Source organism: Numenius arquata, chromosome 2 (assembly GCF_964106895.1).
Source record: "Numenius arquata chromosome 2, bNumArq3.hap1.1, whole genome shotgun sequence".
Lineage (NCBI taxonomy): Eukaryota > Metazoa > Chordata > Aves > Charadriiformes > Scolopacidae > Numenius > Numenius arquata.
Genome location: NC_133577.1, coordinates 85,327,800 through 85,351,252, shown reverse-complemented (window position 1 = coordinate 85,351,252; position 23,453 = coordinate 85,327,800). Strand labels below are relative to the sequence as shown.

Sequence of the window (23,453 nt, the reverse complement as noted above, 5' to 3'; positions counted from 1 at the left end):
AAAGGTGGAGAGCTTAGCAAAGTTGTAAGCAGCTAAACATAACCCTTCAGAACGTAAACATATACTGAACCATAAAAAGCTCTGTCCATTTTGAGTTAAAACACAGTGCAGAAATTTGTTTCAATTTTTGTCTGCTTAAAAAAATATGATTTTTTCCACAAAACCATTAAAAATGTCATACTAATGATAGTCATTCAAAAAAAGAAATCCCTACAGCCATCTAGTCAGCTAAAAACAGACTCTACAACTGCTTATCAAAGTTACTTTCAGTTGCCTTTCTCTTCTAATCATTAAAGGCTGATTTGTACATGAGGTTTTTTTTCCCTCCTGAGAGAATCTGTTCCTAGTTTTGGAAGACTGCATAAATACATCTCACCATACCGCTCAGTCTACAAGGGCCCAACACGTAACACAAACATCATGACACATTCACTCAAAAAACTCGAAGCAAGGCAGGAAATCATCCTGGTATTGTACAGTATGCTTTCCATAATGTATATTTCAGGGCTCCTAATGGACCGCTTTATTTATTCATTCATGTTTTTTAAGAAAGCGGGAAAATTCAAAATTATAAAGAACTATGTAATTTTGTATGAATATGAGAGATACTTAAATTCAGCTAGCTCTATCATGGGCTGAATCACAGACTTCATGGTGTTAGTGTGGCATCAGGTGAAACAAAGGAACACAGAAAATCGACCACTAGGTAAGACTCTTCTGTAACTAACAAATTTAGAGGACAGAAACTAAGCTAAAATTTAAAAACAATGAATTATGGATGCTTAGATGTTAAAGCAATCACTCTACTAATCATTAGAAAAGAGAAATATGAAAGTAACAGAACCAACTATCGAGAGTTCAGTTCATACATACAACAAGAGAAGTTTCCTTTACCCATCGTCTACTAAGCTAACTTTGTAGCAGAATGAATCAACCTGTCTCATAATTCTGAAACATAAGTAACACATATTTTGGTATTTACAAATTATGAAAGACTAAATAATTATTGGGTCACTAGCATATTTAGTGAATGGTATTTTCTATGTGTGTAATTTCTCACATAGACTGTACCTGCTGAAGGGCCAGTATACTGTTTCTGTCTACATCAAGTTGGGCCATTTTCATTTTCTCTTTCAAGTTAAACAACATTTGCTGATACTCCAGGAGTTCATCATCTTTCGAAGCTAAGATTTTCTGAAAAGAAGATAAAATACCATCAGAACACTTGAAATAATTCCAAAAATAATTTTTGAAGTATTAAAAAGTACCTTCCATTCTTCAACTTTTGCATTTACAGCTGCCATGAGTGGATCGTCTTCCTCATTCTTTGCTTTCAGCTGGTCTGAAAGCTCCTGAACCTAGAAATGCCATTTGGATTAACATCATATCACAAAAATGTTTTGCTTAACCAATGTGTATGTATAAACACTACATCAAGCACATACAATTTAACAGATTAGCGTTACAGCAGCAAGTGAAGATCATGACACTTAAGAAGAGAGTATCACTAACATTTCGTATAAAAAAAGGTTGTGATCTGCATTCAAGTTTTAAAATTTTCATCAAATTTAAAGCTCACACCACTTTTACAGAGTGTTATTTCAGTAGAGCGTGTATTTTTAACTGGATATGTTGAATGTTATTTAATTTACACTAAAATACCACAATACAGCGTAAACCTAAAAAAAATTACATTTAATAATATAAATCAGTACTTACTTGAAATTTGTACTGTTCTCTCTCTTTTCTTAACTGATCCATAATAGTATCAGATTGTTGCACAATTCGTTTCATTTTGTTATATTCATCAGTCATCTTCTCCATTTCTTGCACTGATTCCTCAAGGTTCTTCCTCATTTCTTGGTTTTGAATGTCTAACTTCTCATTAGTTTCAGTCAAATTCTGCAAAATTAAAGAAAAAGCTGCTTTTAAAAAGTGCACATCTTAATACCTAAATAACCAGTAATTGATAGCTACCTTGAATGTAAGATTTGAAAGTATATATTAGCACAGAAGAGAGTATTTCACCTCTAGATCATTAATTTCAACAAATCCTAACAGCAAGTAAAAGACATGTTCCCTGTTGCCATAACTTCATTACCTCTGCCAGATTCACAGATGCAGACTATACGCATCACAGAACCCAACTGCATTACAAATTCCTTTACTCCACATAACTTGACCTGTAAATGGACACAGCTTTGTGAAAAAAAACATCAGTACCAGCCTAATAAAGACTCAATAGCATGCAAAGATTTTACCTGAATTTCATCCAGATACTGGACAAGCTCAAAGTTCTTTCTGGACAACTGTAATCTGTAATCAGAATCCTCTCCTCTTCGTAATAAAACTGATTCTTTTTGAGAATCTATTTGCCTCTGATAGTCAACTACATCCTGACGCAATTGTTCGTTCTGCACAGAAAGCAATCCAAACAAATCTATTTTGAAGAGTTGAAGACAAAGCTGTTGCTTTTCTAGCAAGCTAACACAAAGAGCTAAGACAATCAAAACCCATCCAAATTCCTACAGTCTGCTTTTAAAAAACTTAGAAGCCTCACCTTTTTCTTTATGCGTTTTTTCTTCGGATTAAAAAGAAGAGAACAAGACCAAGAGAACAAAGCATGAAAAATATTAGAATTTATCTTTGCTTTAAGAAGGCTAAATAGGAATCAACATAAAGACAAAATAAAGTAGAGTTTTCTATATACCTATGCATGCATATACATACATACACACACACACATAAAAGGGCATTTTGAGAAATAATTCTCAAGTTTTCCTCCCTATTTTATTTTCTTAGACAACAAGATTACACTTATTAAATGCCACAAAACATGCATTTTTTTCTAAAAACAGCTAGAAAAAATATTTTAAGAGAATGATTAAAAAAATTCTAGTAATAAAAGAACATTAACTCTGTCTTTACATTTATTGTTACGTTAACTTTTGACTTTTTATAACTTTATTTTGACCAATGAGACAATCTTAGCAAAAGCACAAGCATAAACTGAGTCCTGTCTAATATCCACCAAATCTATATTTCAATAATATTTAAGAATTCAAAACACAAAGTCCAGACAAAATTAATGCACAGTAGAACTATGTAAATTCAAACATAGACACCTCCTGACTTCATTTAACTAAGTTTCATTGGAACCACCTGAACCAACGGAGAACAAGCCTTACAAGAAGCAGTGCAAGTGCAGCAGTGACCTGACCTGAGCTGGCTTTGGTGCCCAGTAACTCCACAGAACCCACCACTTCTCCTGTCCTGGCTGACCACTGTGGCAGCTAGAGCCCGGGATCATGGATGGGATAAACTTAATGGACATTTTATGGACATTTACAGACATTTCACAGGGGTGGTCAATTGACTAAAGGAATGGTATCTGTGTATAATATCAAAGGATGGGAAGAGGGATGGTGGTTAATGAGGACGTATTCAAAAGCATGGAGAATGTCATGGTTTCAGTTGGGATAGAGTTAACTTTCTTGCTAGCAGCTGGTACAGTGTTGGTAAAACACTGATGTTTTCAGTTGTGCTAAGCCTTTTCTGCTCCTCATGACACCCCACCAGCGAGGGCTGTGAGTGCACAAGAAGTTGGGAGGAGACACAGCCAGGACAGCTGATCCCAAATGACCAAAGGGACATTCCATGCCATACAACATCATGCTCTGCATATAAAGCTGGGGGAAAAAGAAGGAAGGCAGGACATCCGAAGTTATAGAGTTTGTTTTCCCAATACACATGATGGGGCCCTGCTTTCCCGGAGAAGGCTGAACACCTGCCTGCTGATGGGAAGCAGTAAATTAATTGCTCATTTTGCTTTGCTTGCATGTGCGGCTTTTCCTTTACCTATTAAACTGTCTTTATGTCAACCCACAGGTGTTACCTCACTTTTACTCTTCTGATTTTCTCCCCCCTCACAACTGGGGAGAGTGAGAGCAGCTGCGTGGTTCTAGCTTCCAGCTAGAAATCACGTGTCAAATCACAACAGAATTAAACATCATGTCACACCAAAGATGATAAGTACAGAAAGCTAATAGTATATTTATAAATAAATAAAAATAAATAAATTAAAAATATAGTAACTCAGCAATAATTGTTTACTAACCTCTCTCCTTAATTTGATGTTTTCATTTTCTGCATCTTCATTTCGAAGAGCAAGCTAGAACAAGACAGAAAACTTTTATATGTATCACTAACACCACAAACTATGAAAACAAAGATCTCTAGAAAAAAAACAGAAAATGAATGCCCAGTGGTCCTACTTTATCAGTTTCTTTTTTTTAATTTCAGAGGCTCTTTTCAGAACATCAACATTTCAAAAAATGTGCCAGAACAGCTTTTAGAGATGTCATGCTGAAGTCCTTCTTTAAGGTTCCTTCCAACCCAAAACATTCAATGATTCTATGATTCTTACCTGTTCATTCACTTTCTTCTCTTTTTCCAATTCTTTTTCTGTATCTGTTAACTGTCTCTCTTTTTGTTCTAATTGTTTTTCCAGTTGGCGGATCTCATCATGCAAAAAACGAGTGTCACGACCACCAGCAGATCTTTGTGCAATCTTAAGAGCATTAAAATAACATTATAGGTATAGTACAGTTCTTCAGAATAGATGGAACTAAAAAAAAATAATGCAGATGCTAAAACTAACATTCCTAATGCTCAGGAAAAGCAACAGGAAGGGCTCACTAGCTTCTTTCAACAAAACCCAGAAATTTCTAAAAATAAATGGGATTTATTCAAGAATAAAAAAAATTCATTGTACGTACAGGTGTTTGCAAACCTGAGCCTGGTGAATATTCAAAAGCCAATAAAAAGTATTATCTAAAATGTAGGGCCATTAGACCTCTTTACTGGAGCAAAATACTAGTCTAAAAATTCTCATTTAAAAAACCCCTCCAAACAGCACTCTAAAATAACAAAATTTTAAAACATACCTCTAATTCATTTTGAAGTTTCATCACCTTTGTTTTAAACTGATTTTCTGTTAAAATAGACCAGATAGAGTGAATTACCCAAGAAGGTGAAAAGTACATAAACCAACAATGGTTAACCTTAGTCTTTAAATATTTGGCTTCACTGAAGCAACTGACTTCAGAGCAGTTGGTATTTTATTCACTTTCCTAAACTTAAAAAAAAAAGAGCCCAAAAATAGCATAAAAAGGCTTGCTTACCACATTTGGCTTGCTCTTCCCCAGCTTTTTCAACTTCTTCTAGTGCCAGTTCTACTTCTTGAGCTTTCATCTGGGAAAACGTCATAGTAAACAACGAAGAAATATTTACTACTAATGTAAATTAAAAGACTGTTCCATAGACCTCATGTTTAAAATAATGAAAACATTTACAAGAGAACACTGATTTTCTCTCTTTAAAAAATGAAACCAGTCCCATTTTTCCCCATGCTAACAATTAAGAAGTTAAGGTTGTTGAAATATCTTCTTCAGTAACTTATTCTACAGGGCTATCTAACCATTCAAATGCATATTGCTAAGAATTGACAACAGTGAAAAAGTCTCTCTAAAGCCAACGTGCTAACTATGCTGCTGTTATTTCTTGCTTTCAATACACTTTTGAGTAAATACAAGTACGATAGATTTATAGGATCGGTTTTAGGATGGCAGTGTTTCTTCACTCATGGTGATGTTGTTATTTACTCTAACCCATTAATCTACCACAAAAACTTCTATTAAAGTTAAAATCATTACCAATAACTTACAACATCTATCCATTTTTGAGATATTTGTTTACATTTTCCATCTGTAAAACTAAGGTTCCTTAACTATATGACTATGTCTGTCCTATTCACTTTACTTCCCACTGCTACATACCATAATCCCAACAGCTGCAAACAACTACTCTAATGTAAGCACACATGTAGCATATAAATGTTCTTACGAGTAACCACTGTTATCAATTCAGGAAAAGGAAAAAAAAAAAAGAAGAAAAAAAAGAGAGCAATGATGCTTTCATTTAAACTAAAAATAAACAAATGCATCTGCAGAATTGTAGAAAGTAAGGATTAATACAAACCTTCATTAGTGACTGAGTAATTTTAAAAAGCTGTATCAGTTGTTCCGGATTTTCAGTTTTTAAATCTTTCCCATCAACCTAAGGAAAGAGACAACTGTGTTTTTATACAAATATCAATGAAATCCACAAAATAAATCATTTATCTACGTGAAGGACCAGAGACAGTTCAGAGAAGGATACATAACAAATCCCTTATGTTCTGTTTTTCACTTGAGCACCTTGGACATGGTCTCCAGCAATCTGTCCGCTAGTTCCTCTTGACGAGGCAGAGCATCTGGATCAACTTTCATAAGCTTCTTCCAATCTAAAATGGGTGCCATATTGGATTTATAATTTTTCCTGGAACAAAAATTAAGATAACAATTATCAGATATTACCAATGCCTATGACTTCTAATGTCAAATGATTTAAAGGAGGCTGACCACTGAACCTCATAAGATGATTCTAATAATTGTATCGCTTTTGGAACACTGATTTAACATGGTGTTCACATTTTTGGTCTACTGCAAGCAAGGAGACTGTAGTAAACTCATCTTTTTTTTTAAGTTAAAAATTAGACCATGCGTACTTGAGAAAGTTGTGACATTAACAGTGAAGATTAGAACACAAGTGATACCTCTATCTTGATTTTAACACCCTTCTTTTCCTCCCCACCTCTCAATGTGGTATTTTTAAGTTAACAAACACACACAAAGGGCATGCCCTTTGAACCAGCCCTTGTAGGATAAATATCTCATTATAGTCACAAAATCATTATTTCTAATATTTAAAACACAACCAACACCTGCTTTAGTTTGATACTATGATAATCCATTTCTAAGATATTAAACTCTTGTATTAAATATCATTTCCTTTTGATTAGAATACTTGAATTGAAAAAGGACAGTAAACAACCTTGAAACTTACAAAAATCTAATCTGAAAGTGATCCATAGTTTTGTTCTACTGCTTACCTACTGGTTGTTGTGGGCCACAGTGATTTCTCATATAGCTGAAAGTCAACGCAGTATCTGAAAAAGGCCGAAGAGATTGGAAGTCTTGGATTAGTCTATTATCTGAAGCTGTCTCTAGCCTTTGTTATCAATATTTCAAAAATTAGATTCTGCCAAATTTAAAATAGAACATTTTTAAACCTACTTATTTCCCTAAATTATGGATATGGCAAAAATGGTTAAGAAAATTTAGAAAGAAATAACACTAACTAGACTATTAAATTCATTATTATTCAAAAAAAACTAATAACACAGCAGGGATATATATTTTATAGGAAAAACATAATCAAGCTCAATCAATATCTGCAACAATGCTCTATGCTGAGCATGATATTTTGAGATCTGTTGCATCATATGTCCTATTCATCATTCAGCCATTTAAAGACTCAACAAATGAAACTTCCCTCCTTAATGAAAGGCTGAACTGGTATTACATTCCCAAAAATATGCCTAAGCAGTCTGAAAGAAGAGCTCTAAGACTTGAAACATTTCCTCATCTTTTTTGAATACTTAAACTACTTGAGAGCTCCCCTATATTTACCATTTCTTCAGTGTTTGCTAAATGTTTTAGAAAACATGCATTCCATATGATCCATGACTTCGTAAGGATAACATTATATATACATTTTTGCTTTTCTGCTTTGTTGTAGATGGCAAAGGAAAATATGAGAAAATCACATGAAGGAGCTTACTGATCTTGGCACTCTTACTTCTTCGGTTAATTGAATACTACCTGATTTCATTAACATGTTTAAGGGTTGGTTTTTAAAAACATAGTAATTTTTTCCTTAAACAATGAGATGTAAGAATTATGGGTATGAAATGCCCAACAATCAAAACTATTCTAAAAGCAGGTACACAACCTTTCTACTGTCAATCTTTTCCGACCTTCCATGTACATATTTAAGGACAATAAGAGAGAACTTATTTAACTGAAGAGGTTTTCATCATAAAATTTACCTCATCCGTTCCCCTCAACTAGAACCTGTACTTTTAGTTGACAGATGATCTGTGTGTAGATCATGGATCTACAAAAACTGTGAAACAGATGTGCATTTGACATTAGTCATGAAGAGATCTTTTTCACTTACTCAGTGAATCAAATATACATAAAATGGCCAGAAGTTACAACATTCAGCAAGGACAGATAGAAAAGGAGGTCTGGTAGGCATGTTTGAGTACTATCAGAATCATGGAATCATAGAATGGTTAGAGTTGGAAGCGATCATCTAGTTCCAGCCCCCCTGCCATGGGCAGGGACACTTCCCACTAGACCAGGTTGCTCAAAGCCCCATCCAACCTGGCCTTGAACAGTTCCAGGGATAGGGCATCCACAGCTTCTCTGGGCAGCTTGTTCCAGTGTTTCACCATCCTCACAGTAAAGAATTTCTTCCGAATATCTAATCTAAATCTCCCCTCTTCCAATTTAAAACCACTGCCCCTCATCCTTTCGCTACAGTCCTTGATAAAGAGTCCCTCCTCATCTTTCCCGTAGGCCCCCTTTAGGTACTGGAAGGCCATTATAAGGTCTCCCTGGAGCCTTCTCTTCTCCAGGCTGAACAACCCCAACTCTTTCATAGGAGACGTGCTCCAGCCCTCTGATCATCTTTGTGGCCCTCCTCTGGGCTCGCTCCAACGCAACAATACTGTCCTGTGCTGCCTACAGGAAACCATGTAAGAAGGCAGCTAAACTACCATGCAGATACTTCATCATCACAGTGAAATTAAGCACCAGTAGGAACAGCTGTTCTTTTTCCATAAAGGTGGGTACAATGTGTAGCACAAAGTCATGTACCCTTCAGCAAGACTGAATACCAAGAAGCAGCAGAGTCACGTGGGAAATGTTCTCAGCTAACTCCATAGTAGTTTACCAGGACTAACCCAGTTTAAGCTACTTCTGATTTTCAAATTACGTTACCCAGACTAGCCCTCATCTCCCAGCTCTACAAAGCGCTAGATCTTAACCACATGGGAACTTGTGCAGGGTTCCCACTGTCTTCCAATTTGTATATCACAGCCCCAGAAATGCTACAGTGACAGACCACGATCCCCCCAGGATGCTGCTGAGAGACAATTTTGCCTCCACTTCATCCCACTCTGCTGAATTAACAAATTGCCTTATTGTGTGTCCACCTTTATCGACTGAGGCATCAGTCCAGAGTGGGCACAGCGGCCCATAGCCTTCTCCAGGCACTGCACCGCCACCATGCCTGCGACTGGATGCTCCGGTCCGGGACCCGAGGCCCCGATCGGCCACCGCCGCCCCCGGCCCGTCTACCCGCTGTCGGGGGAACGCAGAGCGCGGCGATCTAGGCCCCCTTCCCCACAGCAGCCTCCCGCCTCTTGGCCTCACCGCTCCCCGAGGACGACGAAGGCCGCTGCTAGGCGACGCCATCAAACTCTCCCGCCAGTTCCGCTCCCGGCGGACCCGGGATACTCCTGAGGCGCTGGGAAAGTCAACGCTCCGGCTACACAACAAGCCCCACGGTGCCCGCCGGCTACTCCCAATCCCGAGGTACAGCACGGCCACACAGGAGAGGCGACAAGGGGAAGACGGACGGGGAAGGGCGCGACCCCGCTCGGGTGAACCGCTTCACTAGGGCAACGGGCCGGCGGTGGACTGCCCGTCCCAGCCTGCACCGCGGCCCCTCCGGGACCACAGCTCCCGGCACGCCTCGCGCCCCGCCGTCCCGGAGGGGCGGGTTTCCCGACAGCCTTTGCCGGCCGGAGAGGGGGTGGCAGTGCTGGGCGCCTGCGCCGTGTCCGGCGGCGGAGCAGCGAGCTGTGGGCGGCGGTGCCGGTATCGGTGAGGCCGTTTGCCCTACGGCCTCAGGTAGGGCGGGCAGCGGCGGGCTGTGCACCCACAGATGGGTGCGGGAGGTCTGGGTGTGGGGTGGCTGCTGCTCCGCCGTAAGTTCTCCGTAGTGGCGGGTGGGCCTCGCTTCCCTGGCCGGGCCTTCGCCGTGGGCCCTCCGCGCCTGCGGAACCGTCTCGGCCTCTGGCCGCTCTTCAGCGTCGCTTGAGCGGGGCACCGGCCCGCTCCCTTCTGTCAGGCTTGCTGGCAGCGGCCGCTTGCCCGGCCCCGTTTGTCCCCCGCCCGGGCCTTACCTTTCCTGTCTCGCCCTAGGGCCGCGGGCAACGCGCTGGTTGCTGCATGGTTGGCTGACCAGAGGGCTGCAGCGTTGTCCGGGCATGGTGTGTGCTTTATGTGTGGGTATGTAATGGTCGGGGCCCAGAAGGTGGCTTGCAGAGCAGTACAGGGAGAGTTCACGTCTGTAAACTACTTGGATTCATGGAGTCCGCGTGGCCAGCGAGGAAGCCTGAGCATTGGTAGTAGTCTGATGCCCAGAAAGTTTGGGATCCTGTGTTTTAGCTACATGGGTGCGAACAATGGGACAAAAGAAGGGGGGGTTGGTCTCTTCTCCCAAGTATCAAGATGTATGACAAGAGGAAATGGCCTCAAGTTGTGCCAGGGGAGGTTTAGGAAAAAATGTTAGGAAAAAAATCTGCACTAAAAGAATTATAAAACATTGGAACAGGCTGCCCAGGGAAGTGGTGGAGTCACCATCATCATAGGTAGTTAAAAGGATGGGTGGACCTGGTGCTTAGTGACATGGTTCAGTGATGGTTTTGTCAGTGTTAGGTTGATGGTTGGAGTCGATGATGTGAAAGATCCCTTCCAACCTACACAATTCTATGATTCTATGTTTTTGTATTCACTCAACAGCTGTGGAAAGCTGAAGAGGATTTGTTTTTTCTTAATGGAAAGAGAAAGGTGTTCACAATGTCATCTTCGGACTTTTTGTTTTCTTTTTCTTTGCTGTCTCTTGATTAGTGTTGATATTTAATGAAGGCTGACAAGACGCAAGATGCTTGGCACTCCTTATAGTTACGTAACTTGTTCCAGTCGTGGCACAACTCTTAATTCTTGATTGAAAGACTTTCATATGTCAGCCAGAGATTGGTTAATTACATCTCTATATTGGGTAAGAAAAGCAAACTGTGTAGTTAGGGAAGGGAAACAGACCAGATTATATTCCATGAATGGGAAATGTTACTGAAAATAAATTCCATTACGTTTGAGTGTAAAACAATGATTTCTTAGCAGGAGGAACTTTTATAGGTGGAGTAGGTGATACACATAGAGTAATGCTGCCTTGCTACAAGATAAGTTTTCAGGAAATTGATCCCCCTGTGATACAAAAAATAGATAATCCATTGATGTTAGGAAGCTTCTGAATAGGAATTCCTATTTTTTTTAATCCGCTTCATCAGGTTAACAAGCTCTTAAGGCCAGTATAGCTATTTGATGTGTTTTATTTAACGTTCTTCAGTATTTTCTGAGTGTTGCTCTGTTATAGAATCAACAGAAAATATACCATTACGTATACTGGTAGTGAAACCACATCTAGGTTATAATTGTGTAGTGCAGCTAGTAAAGAAAATTGATGCAGAACTAAAAGGGATTTTGAGGTAGGCATGAAAACTTCCAAAAGTGAAAAAAGAGTGAAAAGAATGGAAATATTAACCTCACACAAAATTAGAAAAAGTTCAAAATACGGAGTGTCTTAAAGCAAGTGAATTAGTTTTTCTTTCGTTCTGCGTCATATCTAATCGCGTGGCAAACTTTGTGTAAGTGGATCTTCTTTTAGTGGGAATACATGCTTGTAGTTCTGCAGCCAAAGAATACATTAGCTCCATAGTACACAGCTTGACCTACCCTCATAGAAGAGTAAGACATCCATGTTAAACCACAGTTTTGATAACAATATGCTATTTCAAAGACCTAATACACAAACTACAATATGAAAGACCTAATGGAATGTTATTAAAAATACCACAAGAAGTTGTATACAGACCAAGCATGCTAAATAAGGACAATGCATAGCAGAGTCTAAAGGCTGTCTTTTCAGCTAATGCCACCCATGTGACTTCTGTTCGTTTATTCTTTGCAGTTAGTAAACATGCAGTTTCTGCTGTTGTATTTCTAGAATACGGAGAATGTTGATCAGCGTTATTTTTGAGACACTGTTTTTTGCATCAGCATCCTATGAGGAAACAAATCACATTTTATGTAGTTATATAGGTGTTATTTTCTTACTGTTTGAAAGTAGCAAAAAAAACCCCCAAAACCCAACAACATCCCCTCCCACCCCCCCCCGCAAAGGTTTGACTTTGAAGTGTGAGATCCTGTTAATCATTTTAAGTTATAGAATACAAACTATATCTATGTGCTTTGTATGACTATTTTTGTATAAATTTTTTTTTATATATTTTTGTATGACTGTTTGCTATGACTGTTGCACCAGTTGCATTGAACAAATTGAAGCTAAACCAGTATCTTCATCTCACCCTTTTTAAAATTGTTTTATGTTTTGATCCTTGGTTGTACCAGAGTACCCTGAAATGTTAGTTCAGCTGCTTGGTTGCTGGCAAGCTCTTCACAGCCCTGGGAAATCTTTCCTCTGGTTTGCAACATGTGTTCTGACTCCATGTCAGAGCTGCCATTCCACATCTAGTTGATCATTCAGAACTGTATGAAGACCAGGCTGGGGGCCACTGCCTTGCTGAGGAGTGAAGAGTACTTCAGATTAGTTCCATTCCTCTTGATCCTGTAGTATTTGCAAGGGAAGGCTGCCACAATAAAACTTGTTAGATTGATTCTGCTCTAGGATCTCAGCAAGGTGAAAGGGGAATCCAGGCATATTTGGTATTCTTCCTCCTCCTGTCTTCCCAAATAGTGCTTGCCTTTTCCTATATGAGACGTAAGCTCAATCATTTAAATCTCAGGTGTGCTTCTAAGTTGTTTTATACTGGAGTTGTACCTTGGAGTGACATTTATATTCAATTTATCCAAAAATAAAAATACAGAAAGGGTAGCAATTAGGCAAGACAAATTAAATTACGATATTAGCAGAGCCTCAGAAGCTGAATTAAAATGCTATTTTTAATTTAATTTAATTTACTGGATTTGGTAACCCATTGTATATATCTCTGCTGATATTAATTAGCTCAGCCACCAGCTCTTAGATGAACTTGTTGCTCACCGGTTTAAAAATAAAAATAAATTTAGGAGTGGTTTTAACAGTTCTTTGTTTTCATTCAACTTTGATAATTTGGTGTTTTTCTGTGTGAACTGTAAATATGTTTTAAGCAGTTCAAGACTTCAATGGTCATCAAAGTACGTGTCTCTAGAGTATATGAGATGCACAGCTATTTTTTGGCAGCTGCTTTGCGTATGTCTATCTCTTCACTGGCCTTAGAACTCCAAACAGGAAAGTGGGAAGCCTACATTTTATGAGCATTTATACACATACCTAATAATTAGTTTGTTTTCAGAACTTCTCAAGAAACTGCCTGATCCATATGCAAATTGCCTGTTTTTTGTTTCCAGCAGCCTAATTAATATGACACAAAATTAAGTTCCTTGAGATTTACATAATACCTATGCTTCACGTCACACACGCCAAGCGCTGTTTATCAAAGTGACTCAGTGGAGTTACAGGCAGTTGCCTCACTGATGCTTACATTGTCATCTCCAGAGAACAGTTGCAGTTTGATTATGGTTGAAAATGGTGACATCTTGGGATGACTGAAAAGTGGTAGGTGTATTTTTAATATCTGTGAATATTTAATAAAGTGTGAATGAAAATATTCTCCAAATATGAGAGTTTAAAAAAGTATCAATCATTAGGTTGTAGTAACTAATGTTCTGTTACGGACAGTGAATAAGGTGAAAATTTAATAAAGTTTTCTGACAGCTTGAATGGATTTTCAAAATACTGACTGCATCAAAAGCTGCAAATATCAATAGTATGTCAATTATACTGGGTATTTTCAGGAGTAGTAAGAGCTTTCATAAAAAAGCTGGAACAGGTTGAAACTGCCATTGTGACATCTGTTTGAGGTGAATTTTAATCATCACATTTGTTCCTGTCGGTTTCTGTGGAAATTTTAAGCAGGTTTAGGTGGATTCTACAAGCTTTTTCCCATACAGAAGTGCTATGGTTCTCAAATTCTCTATTACTGCCATTACTTATGTCTTGTCTTCTAAAGAAGAAATAAGTGACTTGCGTAGAACATTTTCTTTGAAGTAGGATTGATCAGAACAGAAGTTGTCATTAATGCCCTTCAGGGTGTAAAAGTGCCATTACCCAGTAGAAGAAAAATTTTAAATGTATGTTTAAGTTTCTAAAGTTAGGTAGTAAGATGTGTCTAATCAACACAAATATATTTGCTGCTGCAAGGGTCTGTTGTTGATGTAAGGTGGCAGATAGCATGTTTACTGGTGATAGCTGATAATGAAGTGCTAAATAGCTGTTGCATATTTAGAGATTGCAGCTGTATTCCTGCTGCCTAAATGCATACTTCCTAATTTTTCCTAAATTCATATGGGCAGAAAATGGCTTCCACACTCCTAAACCTCCCAACTGAGGATACTCTTAGAACATCATTATGCATTTTTTATTTGTGTTGAATTTTGTGTGTGCAGACTACTGTATTTTGCAGTATGTGGTGCTAAACCGTTTGTAGTGTCATGGGTTTGATAGTGATTGTAGAGAAATATTTTGTTTTCCTACTTTTCTAACAGTTTTTTGATTGTTTTCTGGGGGTCTCGTTTGTTTGTTATGTTGTACTCTTTTCTGTAATTCTTGAAGGAGAAGACTGGATGAACTGGTACAGGGTTCTCAAGGAGGTGGAAGAGGAAAACTACATGCCTTACAAGCCAAGCTCGCTTGAGAGCTCTGGTTCTTGTCTGTCCTTTCCACTTAATGTCTCTGTACACACATGAAAACAGTACAGTGCAAAATGCAGATTTCTATGCCAAACAGCTTAAGAAAATTAGACTAACAGACAGGTGTTTTGCATAGCTTGGGCATTCTGTTTTTCCACGATCATCTTTTACGGTTTCTGTGTCTCAAGGCTTATCTTGCTGCTTACTGATTTCAGCTGCATATCCTTCATGACATGATCAGATATTGTTATAAATTAAAACATCCAGCAGAAATCTTGTATTAAAATATGTCTGTCCTGATTTCATCCAGTCAAATGGAGCTCTGTGGCTGTACCATAGATGACAAACTGGCAGTCATACAGTGCAAGGGGTGGTTAAGGTATCTGACAGTCAGTCTTACAAGCTGTGAAAGTAACAAGTAGGTGAGATGAAAACATAATGTGAGGGACAGTCAATCTGTTACATTTGTTGGAGTAGTCAGTGGTGTGGTTCTCCATTGCAGCAAGCCTGTGTCAACAGATGAGTTGTTAGGCAGCATTTTACATGTTTTTATCAATACATCCATCCCTGGGAGTGGTGAACTACTGGCGCTTGGAAGACCATTCTTGAGTTGATAGAAAGTTTCAAAACGTCTGTTGGACGAGAAGGGGAATATATCCACTCACTTGAGAAGCCCAATCATACCAAGGCATCAGCACCCTCTTGCACAACTGTAATCTATGAGGTTCTCGGTCTTGCAGCCTTATATGGCTGCTTAATTTCCAACATCAAACTGATATCAGATGTGAAAAGAGTGTTGGCTGCCAAAGAGCAGTTATTGTTTTCCACTGAGATTAACGGCAGACATACTTTTCCTTGGTTTACCCATTACAGATGAGCTTTTATAAGCCTTCCTCTGTTTTAATCTTGCTTTCTCAACACATCAATGATCATTCTGGATTTAAAGCTTGGTAGTGGACAGACAGTAGCAGATAGGAAGTAGTTGTTCTGATGGTGAGCCTTCCTCAAAATCTGCTGTTATATGCAAACACAAAGGACTGTAAAAACAGAATTTCTATATTTATGCTTTAATTCAGCAAGAACGTTAAACTGTAATCAGACCAGGTGGATAAAGTAACTTTCCTGACTTTGTGTTTCTTTACAGAATATTTCAGGAAAATAAGACCTTAGAATACCAGAATGCGAGTCAGAAGTAAATGTATCTGTGCTATGGTTTTGTGTAATCTACAGATTGTACGTGGCCTTGCATTTTCTACTTTTCTCTTTGTGCTTGCCTTGGAAGCAGATTGCTGGAAAATGGGGGCTCTTCCAGATTTCCATTTTGCCCATCTGTTGCCAGGACCTCCTAGTGCTTTTTCACACAACAAAAATTTGAGAGGGATATGGTGTGATGCATTTGAGGTTACCAAGCTTGGTACAGTTCAAGCAGCATGTTGTGTGACTTTCTGCTAGAACCAGAACAATGCATTTTGTTGCATGTGTTCATTCCTTACAGTAAATTTAGTAAGCTGTTCAGGGTTGCCTGGAGTGTCTATGACTCAAATACTTGTCTTGAAAGACCAAACTATAGCCATGTATTTGCAACCATATGTGTGATTGAAATGTGCATGTAAAGGAGAAGGCGAATTGCAAATTAAAAAATCGTGATGTTAAAGGTGAGTTTTTTCTGGAGTTCTCAAACAGGTTTCTCTAATGGTGGGCTAGCCACTTGATGCTAAAATCTTAATTTCTTCATGCTTGAGAGTTCCCTTTCATTCAGATGAAAACTGTATTTTCCCTACAGTTGGGATATAGGTAAATGTAGCTCTGTCAGGGAACAGCATGGTCAGTAGAGGTGTAAAAGTAGAGTTCTGGGTGGAAGAAATATTAGAAATTCAGAGCAAAAAGAAAGGCTTGTGAAAGCATCAGAATTGCCTAGGATTAAGGGATAAGTAAAGAGGCTGTCTTGACATATATTCTTCGTAGGGAAAAGAAAAGTAAAAAGCTACAAGTAAAAAGTAGTTGAGCTGACAAGGTTGGTTAGGCTTTTCCTTTTGATAGGCGCCTATACTTGGGAATCTGTCCCTTTTTTTTTTTTTAGTTGGATAGAAGTAGCTGTTTCTGAAATAGGATTGTTAAAGAATTGCCTCACAGTTACTCTTTGATACGCAATGCAGTATCTGCAAGGGCTTGCTGATTCAACCAATACGCTAAACCTATATTGTTAATAAAGAAGTCTCAAGTCGCCAAAAACCTACTCACCTTGTGATGCTTTTTCTTAAAGGGCAAATGTAAATAAACCTTACGATGGGTTCTGCATGGCAGTATTATCTTGTCCCATTAATTCTTGGAACACAGTATTTAAAAAACATGGGGTTGTATGTTGGAAAATCATTACATTTGTTGTAGGTCCTTTTCAGGTGTCTCTGCTTTTCAGTAGAACTAGTAAACTTCAAGAAGTAGGAAGTTTGCTGTTGCAAACAAGGAATTTCAAACTCTGTTTCTAGCAGAGTGAGAAATAGCAGTTCTCCACACTCTTTGGCGGGGGGCAACTAAAAACCTTTGGTGAATTGAAGTTCAAAAGAGGGCTGTCTTTTCATGTATTCCTGCAGTATGCTTTCTTTTCTTTTCTTTTTTTTTTTTTTTTAAAGATTTCTCTGACTGCTAAGAAGACCATAAATATGTTCAAACTTGGCTTACTGTTCTAGAGTACTCTGATCCAGCCTGGCAAAAAGATGTAGTAGCATCTGTTAACATTTAACATTGGCATTTTTTTCCTTGTTTTATTGCAAAGGTGGTGGCAGCTTTGAAAACAGGCTCTTTCTTGGTTGAAGTAACACCAATAGGCAGCGCTCCAAGTACTACAAAAGAAGATAACAATCTTCGCTGCCATTATGTGAGTAATGCTGAATGGATTGGTTTGATTCCTTTTAAATGATCTTTGTTCTGGTTTTTAGTTTAACTGTACCTGCATGTTGTTGCACATGTATTCCTTCCTGTACTACTGCTCCTTTACCACTAGTTGTGATAGGTGATTGTCCCACTCTCGGGCCGGGGCTGCAAACCACAGCTAAGATTACCTATCTGTGTGAGAGATCACTGTAGCCTATTTTTAGAGGATCGTATACTTAAACCTGAACACAATTAAAAAACCCCAACAAACAAAACCTCAACTCCCCTGCGTTTCAGGGCTTAGGATAATATAACAGACTATAGCTTCCAAATAATTAATCAGCTTTAATGTATGAACCCTGATAAACGTAGGCTGGTGTTTTTGTGTATTTATGGATCCACATTATCCAGCTAGTATTTGCTGTTCTGTGTCCTTACAGACGTTATCCCTCTCTAGTTTTGAGGGAAATAGTATGTATTTTTGTTTAGTCATCTCTCCTTTTTTTCAAAACTAAGTCAGTGTTCAACTGTCTGTAGCTTTTCTATATCTTTGGTCTCAGCAATTGGCAGTAATTCCTGCTGTGTCAACCAGTGGCTGGAAAGAATGCCTTTGACTCTGTAGTTACCTTCTTACTCTTCCAAGGCAGAACAGTGTTTCCAAACAATCCAATACATAGTATTTTTACCTTTTGAACAGGTCACCCATATAGTATTACTTAAATAATTGTAAACCTGCTGTCTAAGGGTTTCTAGGACTTAGGAAGTTTATGCAAGGTGAAAGAAAATAATGTGAGATAAAGTTGATTTTTAGTGTCTTTTTTGCATGCTGTTTTTCTTTAGACAGGACTCTCATGAACATTCAGCCACATCAGAGGACTTGGCAGAGTTGAGGAAAAAAATGACCTTTTCATGACCTTCTATGAAGAAGCAAATGAGCACAGTGTGAGCTTCAATGGTAAGTTTAACTTTTTATTATTACCAATGTCCTTCTTTACCTGTTCTTGAACTTCTTTATTTGTGAAGTTTCAAGTTTCCTATTTGTTCTTCAGAATGTTTGAAATGTGTTTTTTTAATTACTTTTGAAATATTTTGAGAAACACCTTTTAACGTAAAAAACATGAATATTTAACGTACTGTCTGTCTTTTTGATAACTTAGTATTCTGCTCCAGTATTTTAATTTACTCAGGATTCTAGAGAACTTAATTTTCATAGTTCTCCAATTTGCAATGTTCACTTGAATGGCATAGCTGTGTGCTAAAAACTACATCACAACTTATCATTAATCTTCTTTTTGTAGTAAAACATGAAATATAGCAGTGTATCTGCTTGTGTGAGGACTTTTTAGGGATCAGACATTTTAATGAGTATTTCTTTTAAATGCTAACTTGTGTAACAAATGAGAATTGAGGAAAGCATTCTGTCGTACTGATTTTTAGATATGTAGTGTCATTAACTTCTAAAACATTGGATATCCTAATTTGACTTTATTTATCAAATTTAGTTTTTAATCAGTTTCTGTCCGTATATTTCAGCTTTTGTCCATGAAAACTTTTAGAGAAGATGGCTGATGTAAGCCTGAAGGAAGCGGCACTAATAGTTGGTGTGGTGGCAGCGTGCTACTGGAACAGTCTCTTTTGCGGCTTTGTTTTTGATGATGTTTCAGCAATTTTGGACAATAAAGATTTGCATCCTTCTACTCCGTTAAAAAATCTATTTCAGAATGACTTCTGGGGCACTCCAATGTCTGAGGTAAATGGTTTGTGAAACACTAAGGCATTTAGAAAATGGAAAAAAAACCCTTGCAGGGAGTTCTTACACTTTTTCCCCTAATGTGGTTTTAACAGAATAGTTTGTTTCTGATAGAATTTGGTGGTGTTAGTGTTTTGTACTCTTAAGATCAGGAACGGATGTTGCTTATATTCTTTGCCGTTGTTCAAGAAAAGAACTTGTAAGAAAATGAAGTCATATATCATACTTCAAGATGCTATGTGTTATTCAATTCCAGTATCGAAATTCAACAACTGACCATTTTCCTTTCTCCTCCTGCAAAAGCTAGACATTGACATACATGGGTATTTATTTAGTCTGGAAGGAAAGATGACACTCTTAAGCAACAAAGCTAGGACTTAGTGAATGGGTATTGAATACATTAAGTTTATTTGAGTAAGCGTGTTTATGTGAATTCAGAGATTTTGGTTTGTAGCCCATGTAGAGTGGCTGTGTTTTTATCTGAAAAGCTACACTGGCCTTAAAGTTGTTGATAAACATCATTAAATGGCAATAGATAAAGGATTTATGTATAGTTTAGAAAGTTACGCATGGTGCCATTGTTGAGCAAAAGAATAAAAGTCTCTGACAGACATAGGTGTTTTGCCTTGAATTACAAGACGTTTCACCTTGTAATCTTCTCGTTGCTTATGTCCATTACATTCAGGGTTAGTTCATTGTGAGATACTAGTTGCTAGCTCTACAAATACACTTTGATACATAATTTTCATATAACCCTGTAATGAAAGCTTCCAGACTCTTTTTCAGACGGCATCTAGTCCTGTAGTCATTAAGAGTAAGTGGGTTCCTAAACTCCTCCCAGTAAAATTTCAAATAGTATTTTTCAAAGTATTTTTACTCAAAAAAAAAAAAAAAAAACCCCCAAAAAAAAACACCAACAAAAAACCAATGACCAAACCCTAACTGTGTGGAGCAAGAGAAAGCTTTCTCATTCAGTATTGATTTTGCACTTAAAACCAACTGAAAGTCAGGTTAATTTTAACTAAATGAAGTCAGATTAATTTGATTGTTCAACACTTTTGAAATATTTTTTTCCTATCTTGTGTCTTTGTCTGTACGTATGTGCAATTTGGTTCCCTGCACCCCCTCTCTGCCCCCCGGTTTTCTTAGATTTGTTACCTTTGTTTTATGGACGTATCCAGCAAAAAATCAACAAGCTGTAGGTTGACAAATGCATTTTGGTACAGGAAGATGATTTTAAGTATAGTTTTTAAAAGGGTTTATGGTTGGAGTAACTGGCAACAGAGACATTGAAAATATATAGATAATTCATTTAGCTGAGTGCACTAAATTTTTACTTTATAAAATACTGATTTAAAACATGAAATGGCAGAGTAATAAAAGTACTTGAATAATACATTAAAACTGTGTGGAAGTAGGAAAAATGGTCAGAAATAACTTCTCTTTTTAACAACTTACCTTAATTTTAAATCAAGATTTCATGTATTTCACTAGAATATTTTTCTGATTTTTTTTTTTCTTTTTTTTTGGTATTACTGATTTCCAGGTCTTTATTTTGAAGGTAGATGCCCGAGAATAGAGGGGGGAATCATGTATGCATACATTTTTAGAAAGATACCTTGGAGTAAAAGTTCTTTTATAAGCTGGTGGTGACTGATTGATTTATTTTCTTTTAGGAGAGGAGTCATAAATCTTATCGTCCCCTCACAGTTCTTACGTTTCGCTTAAACTACCTGTTCAGCGAGTTAAATGCAGTTTCTTACCACTTCCTAAATCTGGTCTTTCATGTGGTGGTTTGTGTAGTCTTCCTCAAGGTCTGTAAGCTTTTTCTGGACAACAGGAGCAGCGTGGTTGCCTCCTTGCTCTTTGCGGTGCACCCAATACATACTGAAGCGGTAGGTATAGCTGTGATGTGCTTAATCTGTTCAAGCTGTATTAATTAACTGTAAATTTCATGGGGTTTGTATCTGTTTATGTATTGTAACTCCAAAAAGTGTGTGATTTTTATTTGTACTTACTCCGCCCTTTGCAACAAGTGGTGGAGGTGACAAACTTTAATGGTCAGAGTTGTTTTGTATTCCATGCAGCTACTGAAAAATAAGTAAAGAAGCATTAATGAAGTTATTTAATAACTTGGGTCTCTGCTATGAACGTTGCTTTTGTGATGATGAGCTATGAAGCTTATCTGTGTAAACTATGAAGCTTATCTATGTAAGCTATGAAGCTTACATAGATACTTGCATTCTGTCATGATTCATCCAGTATCATATTTTGCAAATACTATGAATACCTCTTAATTCATTTCCAGAATTTCTAAGCACTCCCCTCTAGCTAATCACCAAGTCTGTTCTGTCCACTTTCTTTTATGTCAGTATATCTGTCTCAGCAGGACTTACACTAGGATTGTTGTTGCTGTGCTACATACAGCTTATGGCCATTAATTTTTGAACGTATCCAATATAAGAAAGAGGATATACATTTTTCGTGTCTCATATTTACCTTTCCTTTGATTCTGAAGGAGTTTTTCACTGCTATGGAAAGCATTATTTATACAAGCTTTCCGATTGTATACTTTTTAATACTCAACAAGGCTTGCAGTGTGTGAGTTAGTGGAGTCTTGTGATAGCCATTCATTAGATTTATTTCCATCAGAAACACTGATAAAGCAGATCTGTGGAATTCTCTGCTGTTAGTTTCTGCATGACTTAAATTGGCGTTCCTGGATTCCAGTTCACACAGGTTGTAAAGCTCATCCTCAGTCTCTTCTTTTCTTACAGCATTAGCTGATTTTCAGAAAAATGTTTAAATGTTTTGCTTCTTTAGAGGTGTTACCTGATTTTTTATTTTTGGGTTTTAAAGTGTCTTTTGTGGGGGAAGGGAAACGTTAAACTACTACTATCTCTTTGCTAGAAGTTAGTGGCATGTTTAAAATTTAAACACCTGAAGTTAAAAATTAAAAACCTAAAAATTTTTTCTTGTTTTTGTGCTTGAAAGCACAAACTCGCGTAAAATCTTGGGTAAAATACAGGTTAAAAGGATAATTTGTAAATTTCATTTGGTTTTCTGTTTCTTTGACAAAAACATGCTTTAAATGTCAAAGTTTTTCTTTGCCTCTGAAATAAATGTGATAATGTCTTTACAGGAGCATTATTAGCAAGTTGATAGTGACTTACATTAGTGGTTCATGGCTTAGATCTTCCTATGTCATTTTATCCCTTTTATTCCAAATATGATTCTTTATCATGCTTGAACTGTCAGATTCCATGAGAGAGAACAGAACACAGTTGCTTTTAGTACTGCGCAACAGAGTTAGCAAAATTATCATACAAATGCTACAAAACTTTCTGTAATGAGAGCTTATTGTCTAAGACAATGTCTTACAAAGTTATGAAGTACAGTTTGGTAATAATTGTGTAATCCCTGATATTAGCCACATGAGGGCACTTTAAGACTATGTGATTGGTAGAACTTGTTGCTGTACTTAAAATGCTTAAAAGGCTCTGAGATTTAAGTGCAATTGTAATTGAATTCCCCTGCTGTTGTACTTGGGTACTCAGTGAAGAATCAGTTAAGGGGTTTTATTCTTCCTCCCCCTACCTTTTTCAATTTAATCTTTCTGCTTTTGAGAAATAGTGTATTTTATCAAGTGTTTGCGTTGAGAATTCTACCTGAAATGCAACCAAGAAAGAGTTTTTAGACGTGGCAGTTGAGACTTGTGCACATGTATAAAAGGCAAAACAACTGGAAGTTTCTCTACACGAGAAAGAGGACTTAATAATGAGCTGTATTTTAGAATTGAGGACTTGGGTGCCAACTAACTTATTTAGACTGTAGTGAAAACTCCCAAACAGGTCTCATTCCCAGTTTTTATATCATTTGACGGTACCTTCTGTATCTCCTATGATTGAAATGTATCTGGTTTGAATTCTTTCAGATTAGTCTCTTACTTATTACTCGCCTGCACACAAGTTTGAAACAGCAGATGCAATACATAAACATTTCAAACCTTTATCTCTCTTACGATAAATGGATTTTTCCTGGAAAAGTTAGCAGAGCAGGATAAATGG

General features: G+C 37.6%; 2 protein-coding genes across 2 annotated transcripts in view; one reads left to right on the top strand and one right to left on the bottom strand.

Moving 5' to 3' along the window:
* The window catches only part of CEP290 (centrosomal protein 290), a 53,455-nt gene extending 43,803 nt beyond the window's left edge, over window positions 1-9,652 (bottom strand). Inside the window, exons 1-13 of the mRNA XM_074167547.1 lie at window positions 9,384-9,652; window positions 6,992-7,048; window positions 6,258-6,378; window positions 6,040-6,117; window positions 5,184-5,253; window positions 4,947-4,993; window positions 4,427-4,570; window positions 4,118-4,171; window positions 2,561-2,581; window positions 2,262-2,414; window positions 1,720-1,902; window positions 1,269-1,358; window positions 1,072-1,194 (exon numbers count right to left, since the gene is read on the bottom strand). Coding sequence (XP_074023648.1) covers window positions 1,072-1,194; window positions 1,269-1,358; window positions 1,720-1,902; window positions 2,262-2,414; window positions 2,561-2,581; window positions 4,118-4,171; window positions 4,427-4,570; window positions 4,947-4,993; window positions 5,184-5,253; window positions 6,040-6,117; window positions 6,258-6,359 — 1,065 coding nt within the window. The 5' untranslated portion in view covers window positions 6,360-6,378; window positions 6,992-7,048; window positions 9,384-9,652. The remainder of the gene's footprint in view (window positions 1-1,071; window positions 1,195-1,268; window positions 1,359-1,719; window positions 1,903-2,261; window positions 2,415-2,560; window positions 2,582-4,117; window positions 4,172-4,426; window positions 4,571-4,946; window positions 4,994-5,183; window positions 5,254-6,039; window positions 6,118-6,257; window positions 6,379-6,991; window positions 7,049-9,383) is intronic.
* Window positions 9,653-9,798: 146 nt separating this feature from the next.
* The window catches only part of TMTC3 (transmembrane O-mannosyltransferase targeting cadherins 3), a 33,148-nt gene continuing 19,493 nt past the window's right edge, over window positions 9,799-23,453 (top strand). Inside the window, exons 1-5 of the mRNA XM_074163339.1 lie at window positions 9,799-9,863; window positions 17,539-17,640; window positions 18,477-18,591; window positions 19,170-19,386; window positions 21,063-21,281. Of these exons, the coding sequence (XP_074019440.1) occupies window positions 19,198-19,386; window positions 21,063-21,281 (408 nt within the window). The 5' untranslated portion in view covers window positions 9,799-9,863; window positions 17,539-17,640; window positions 18,477-18,591; window positions 19,170-19,197. The remainder of the gene's footprint in view (window positions 9,864-17,538; window positions 17,641-18,476; window positions 18,592-19,169; window positions 19,387-21,062; window positions 21,282-23,453) is intronic.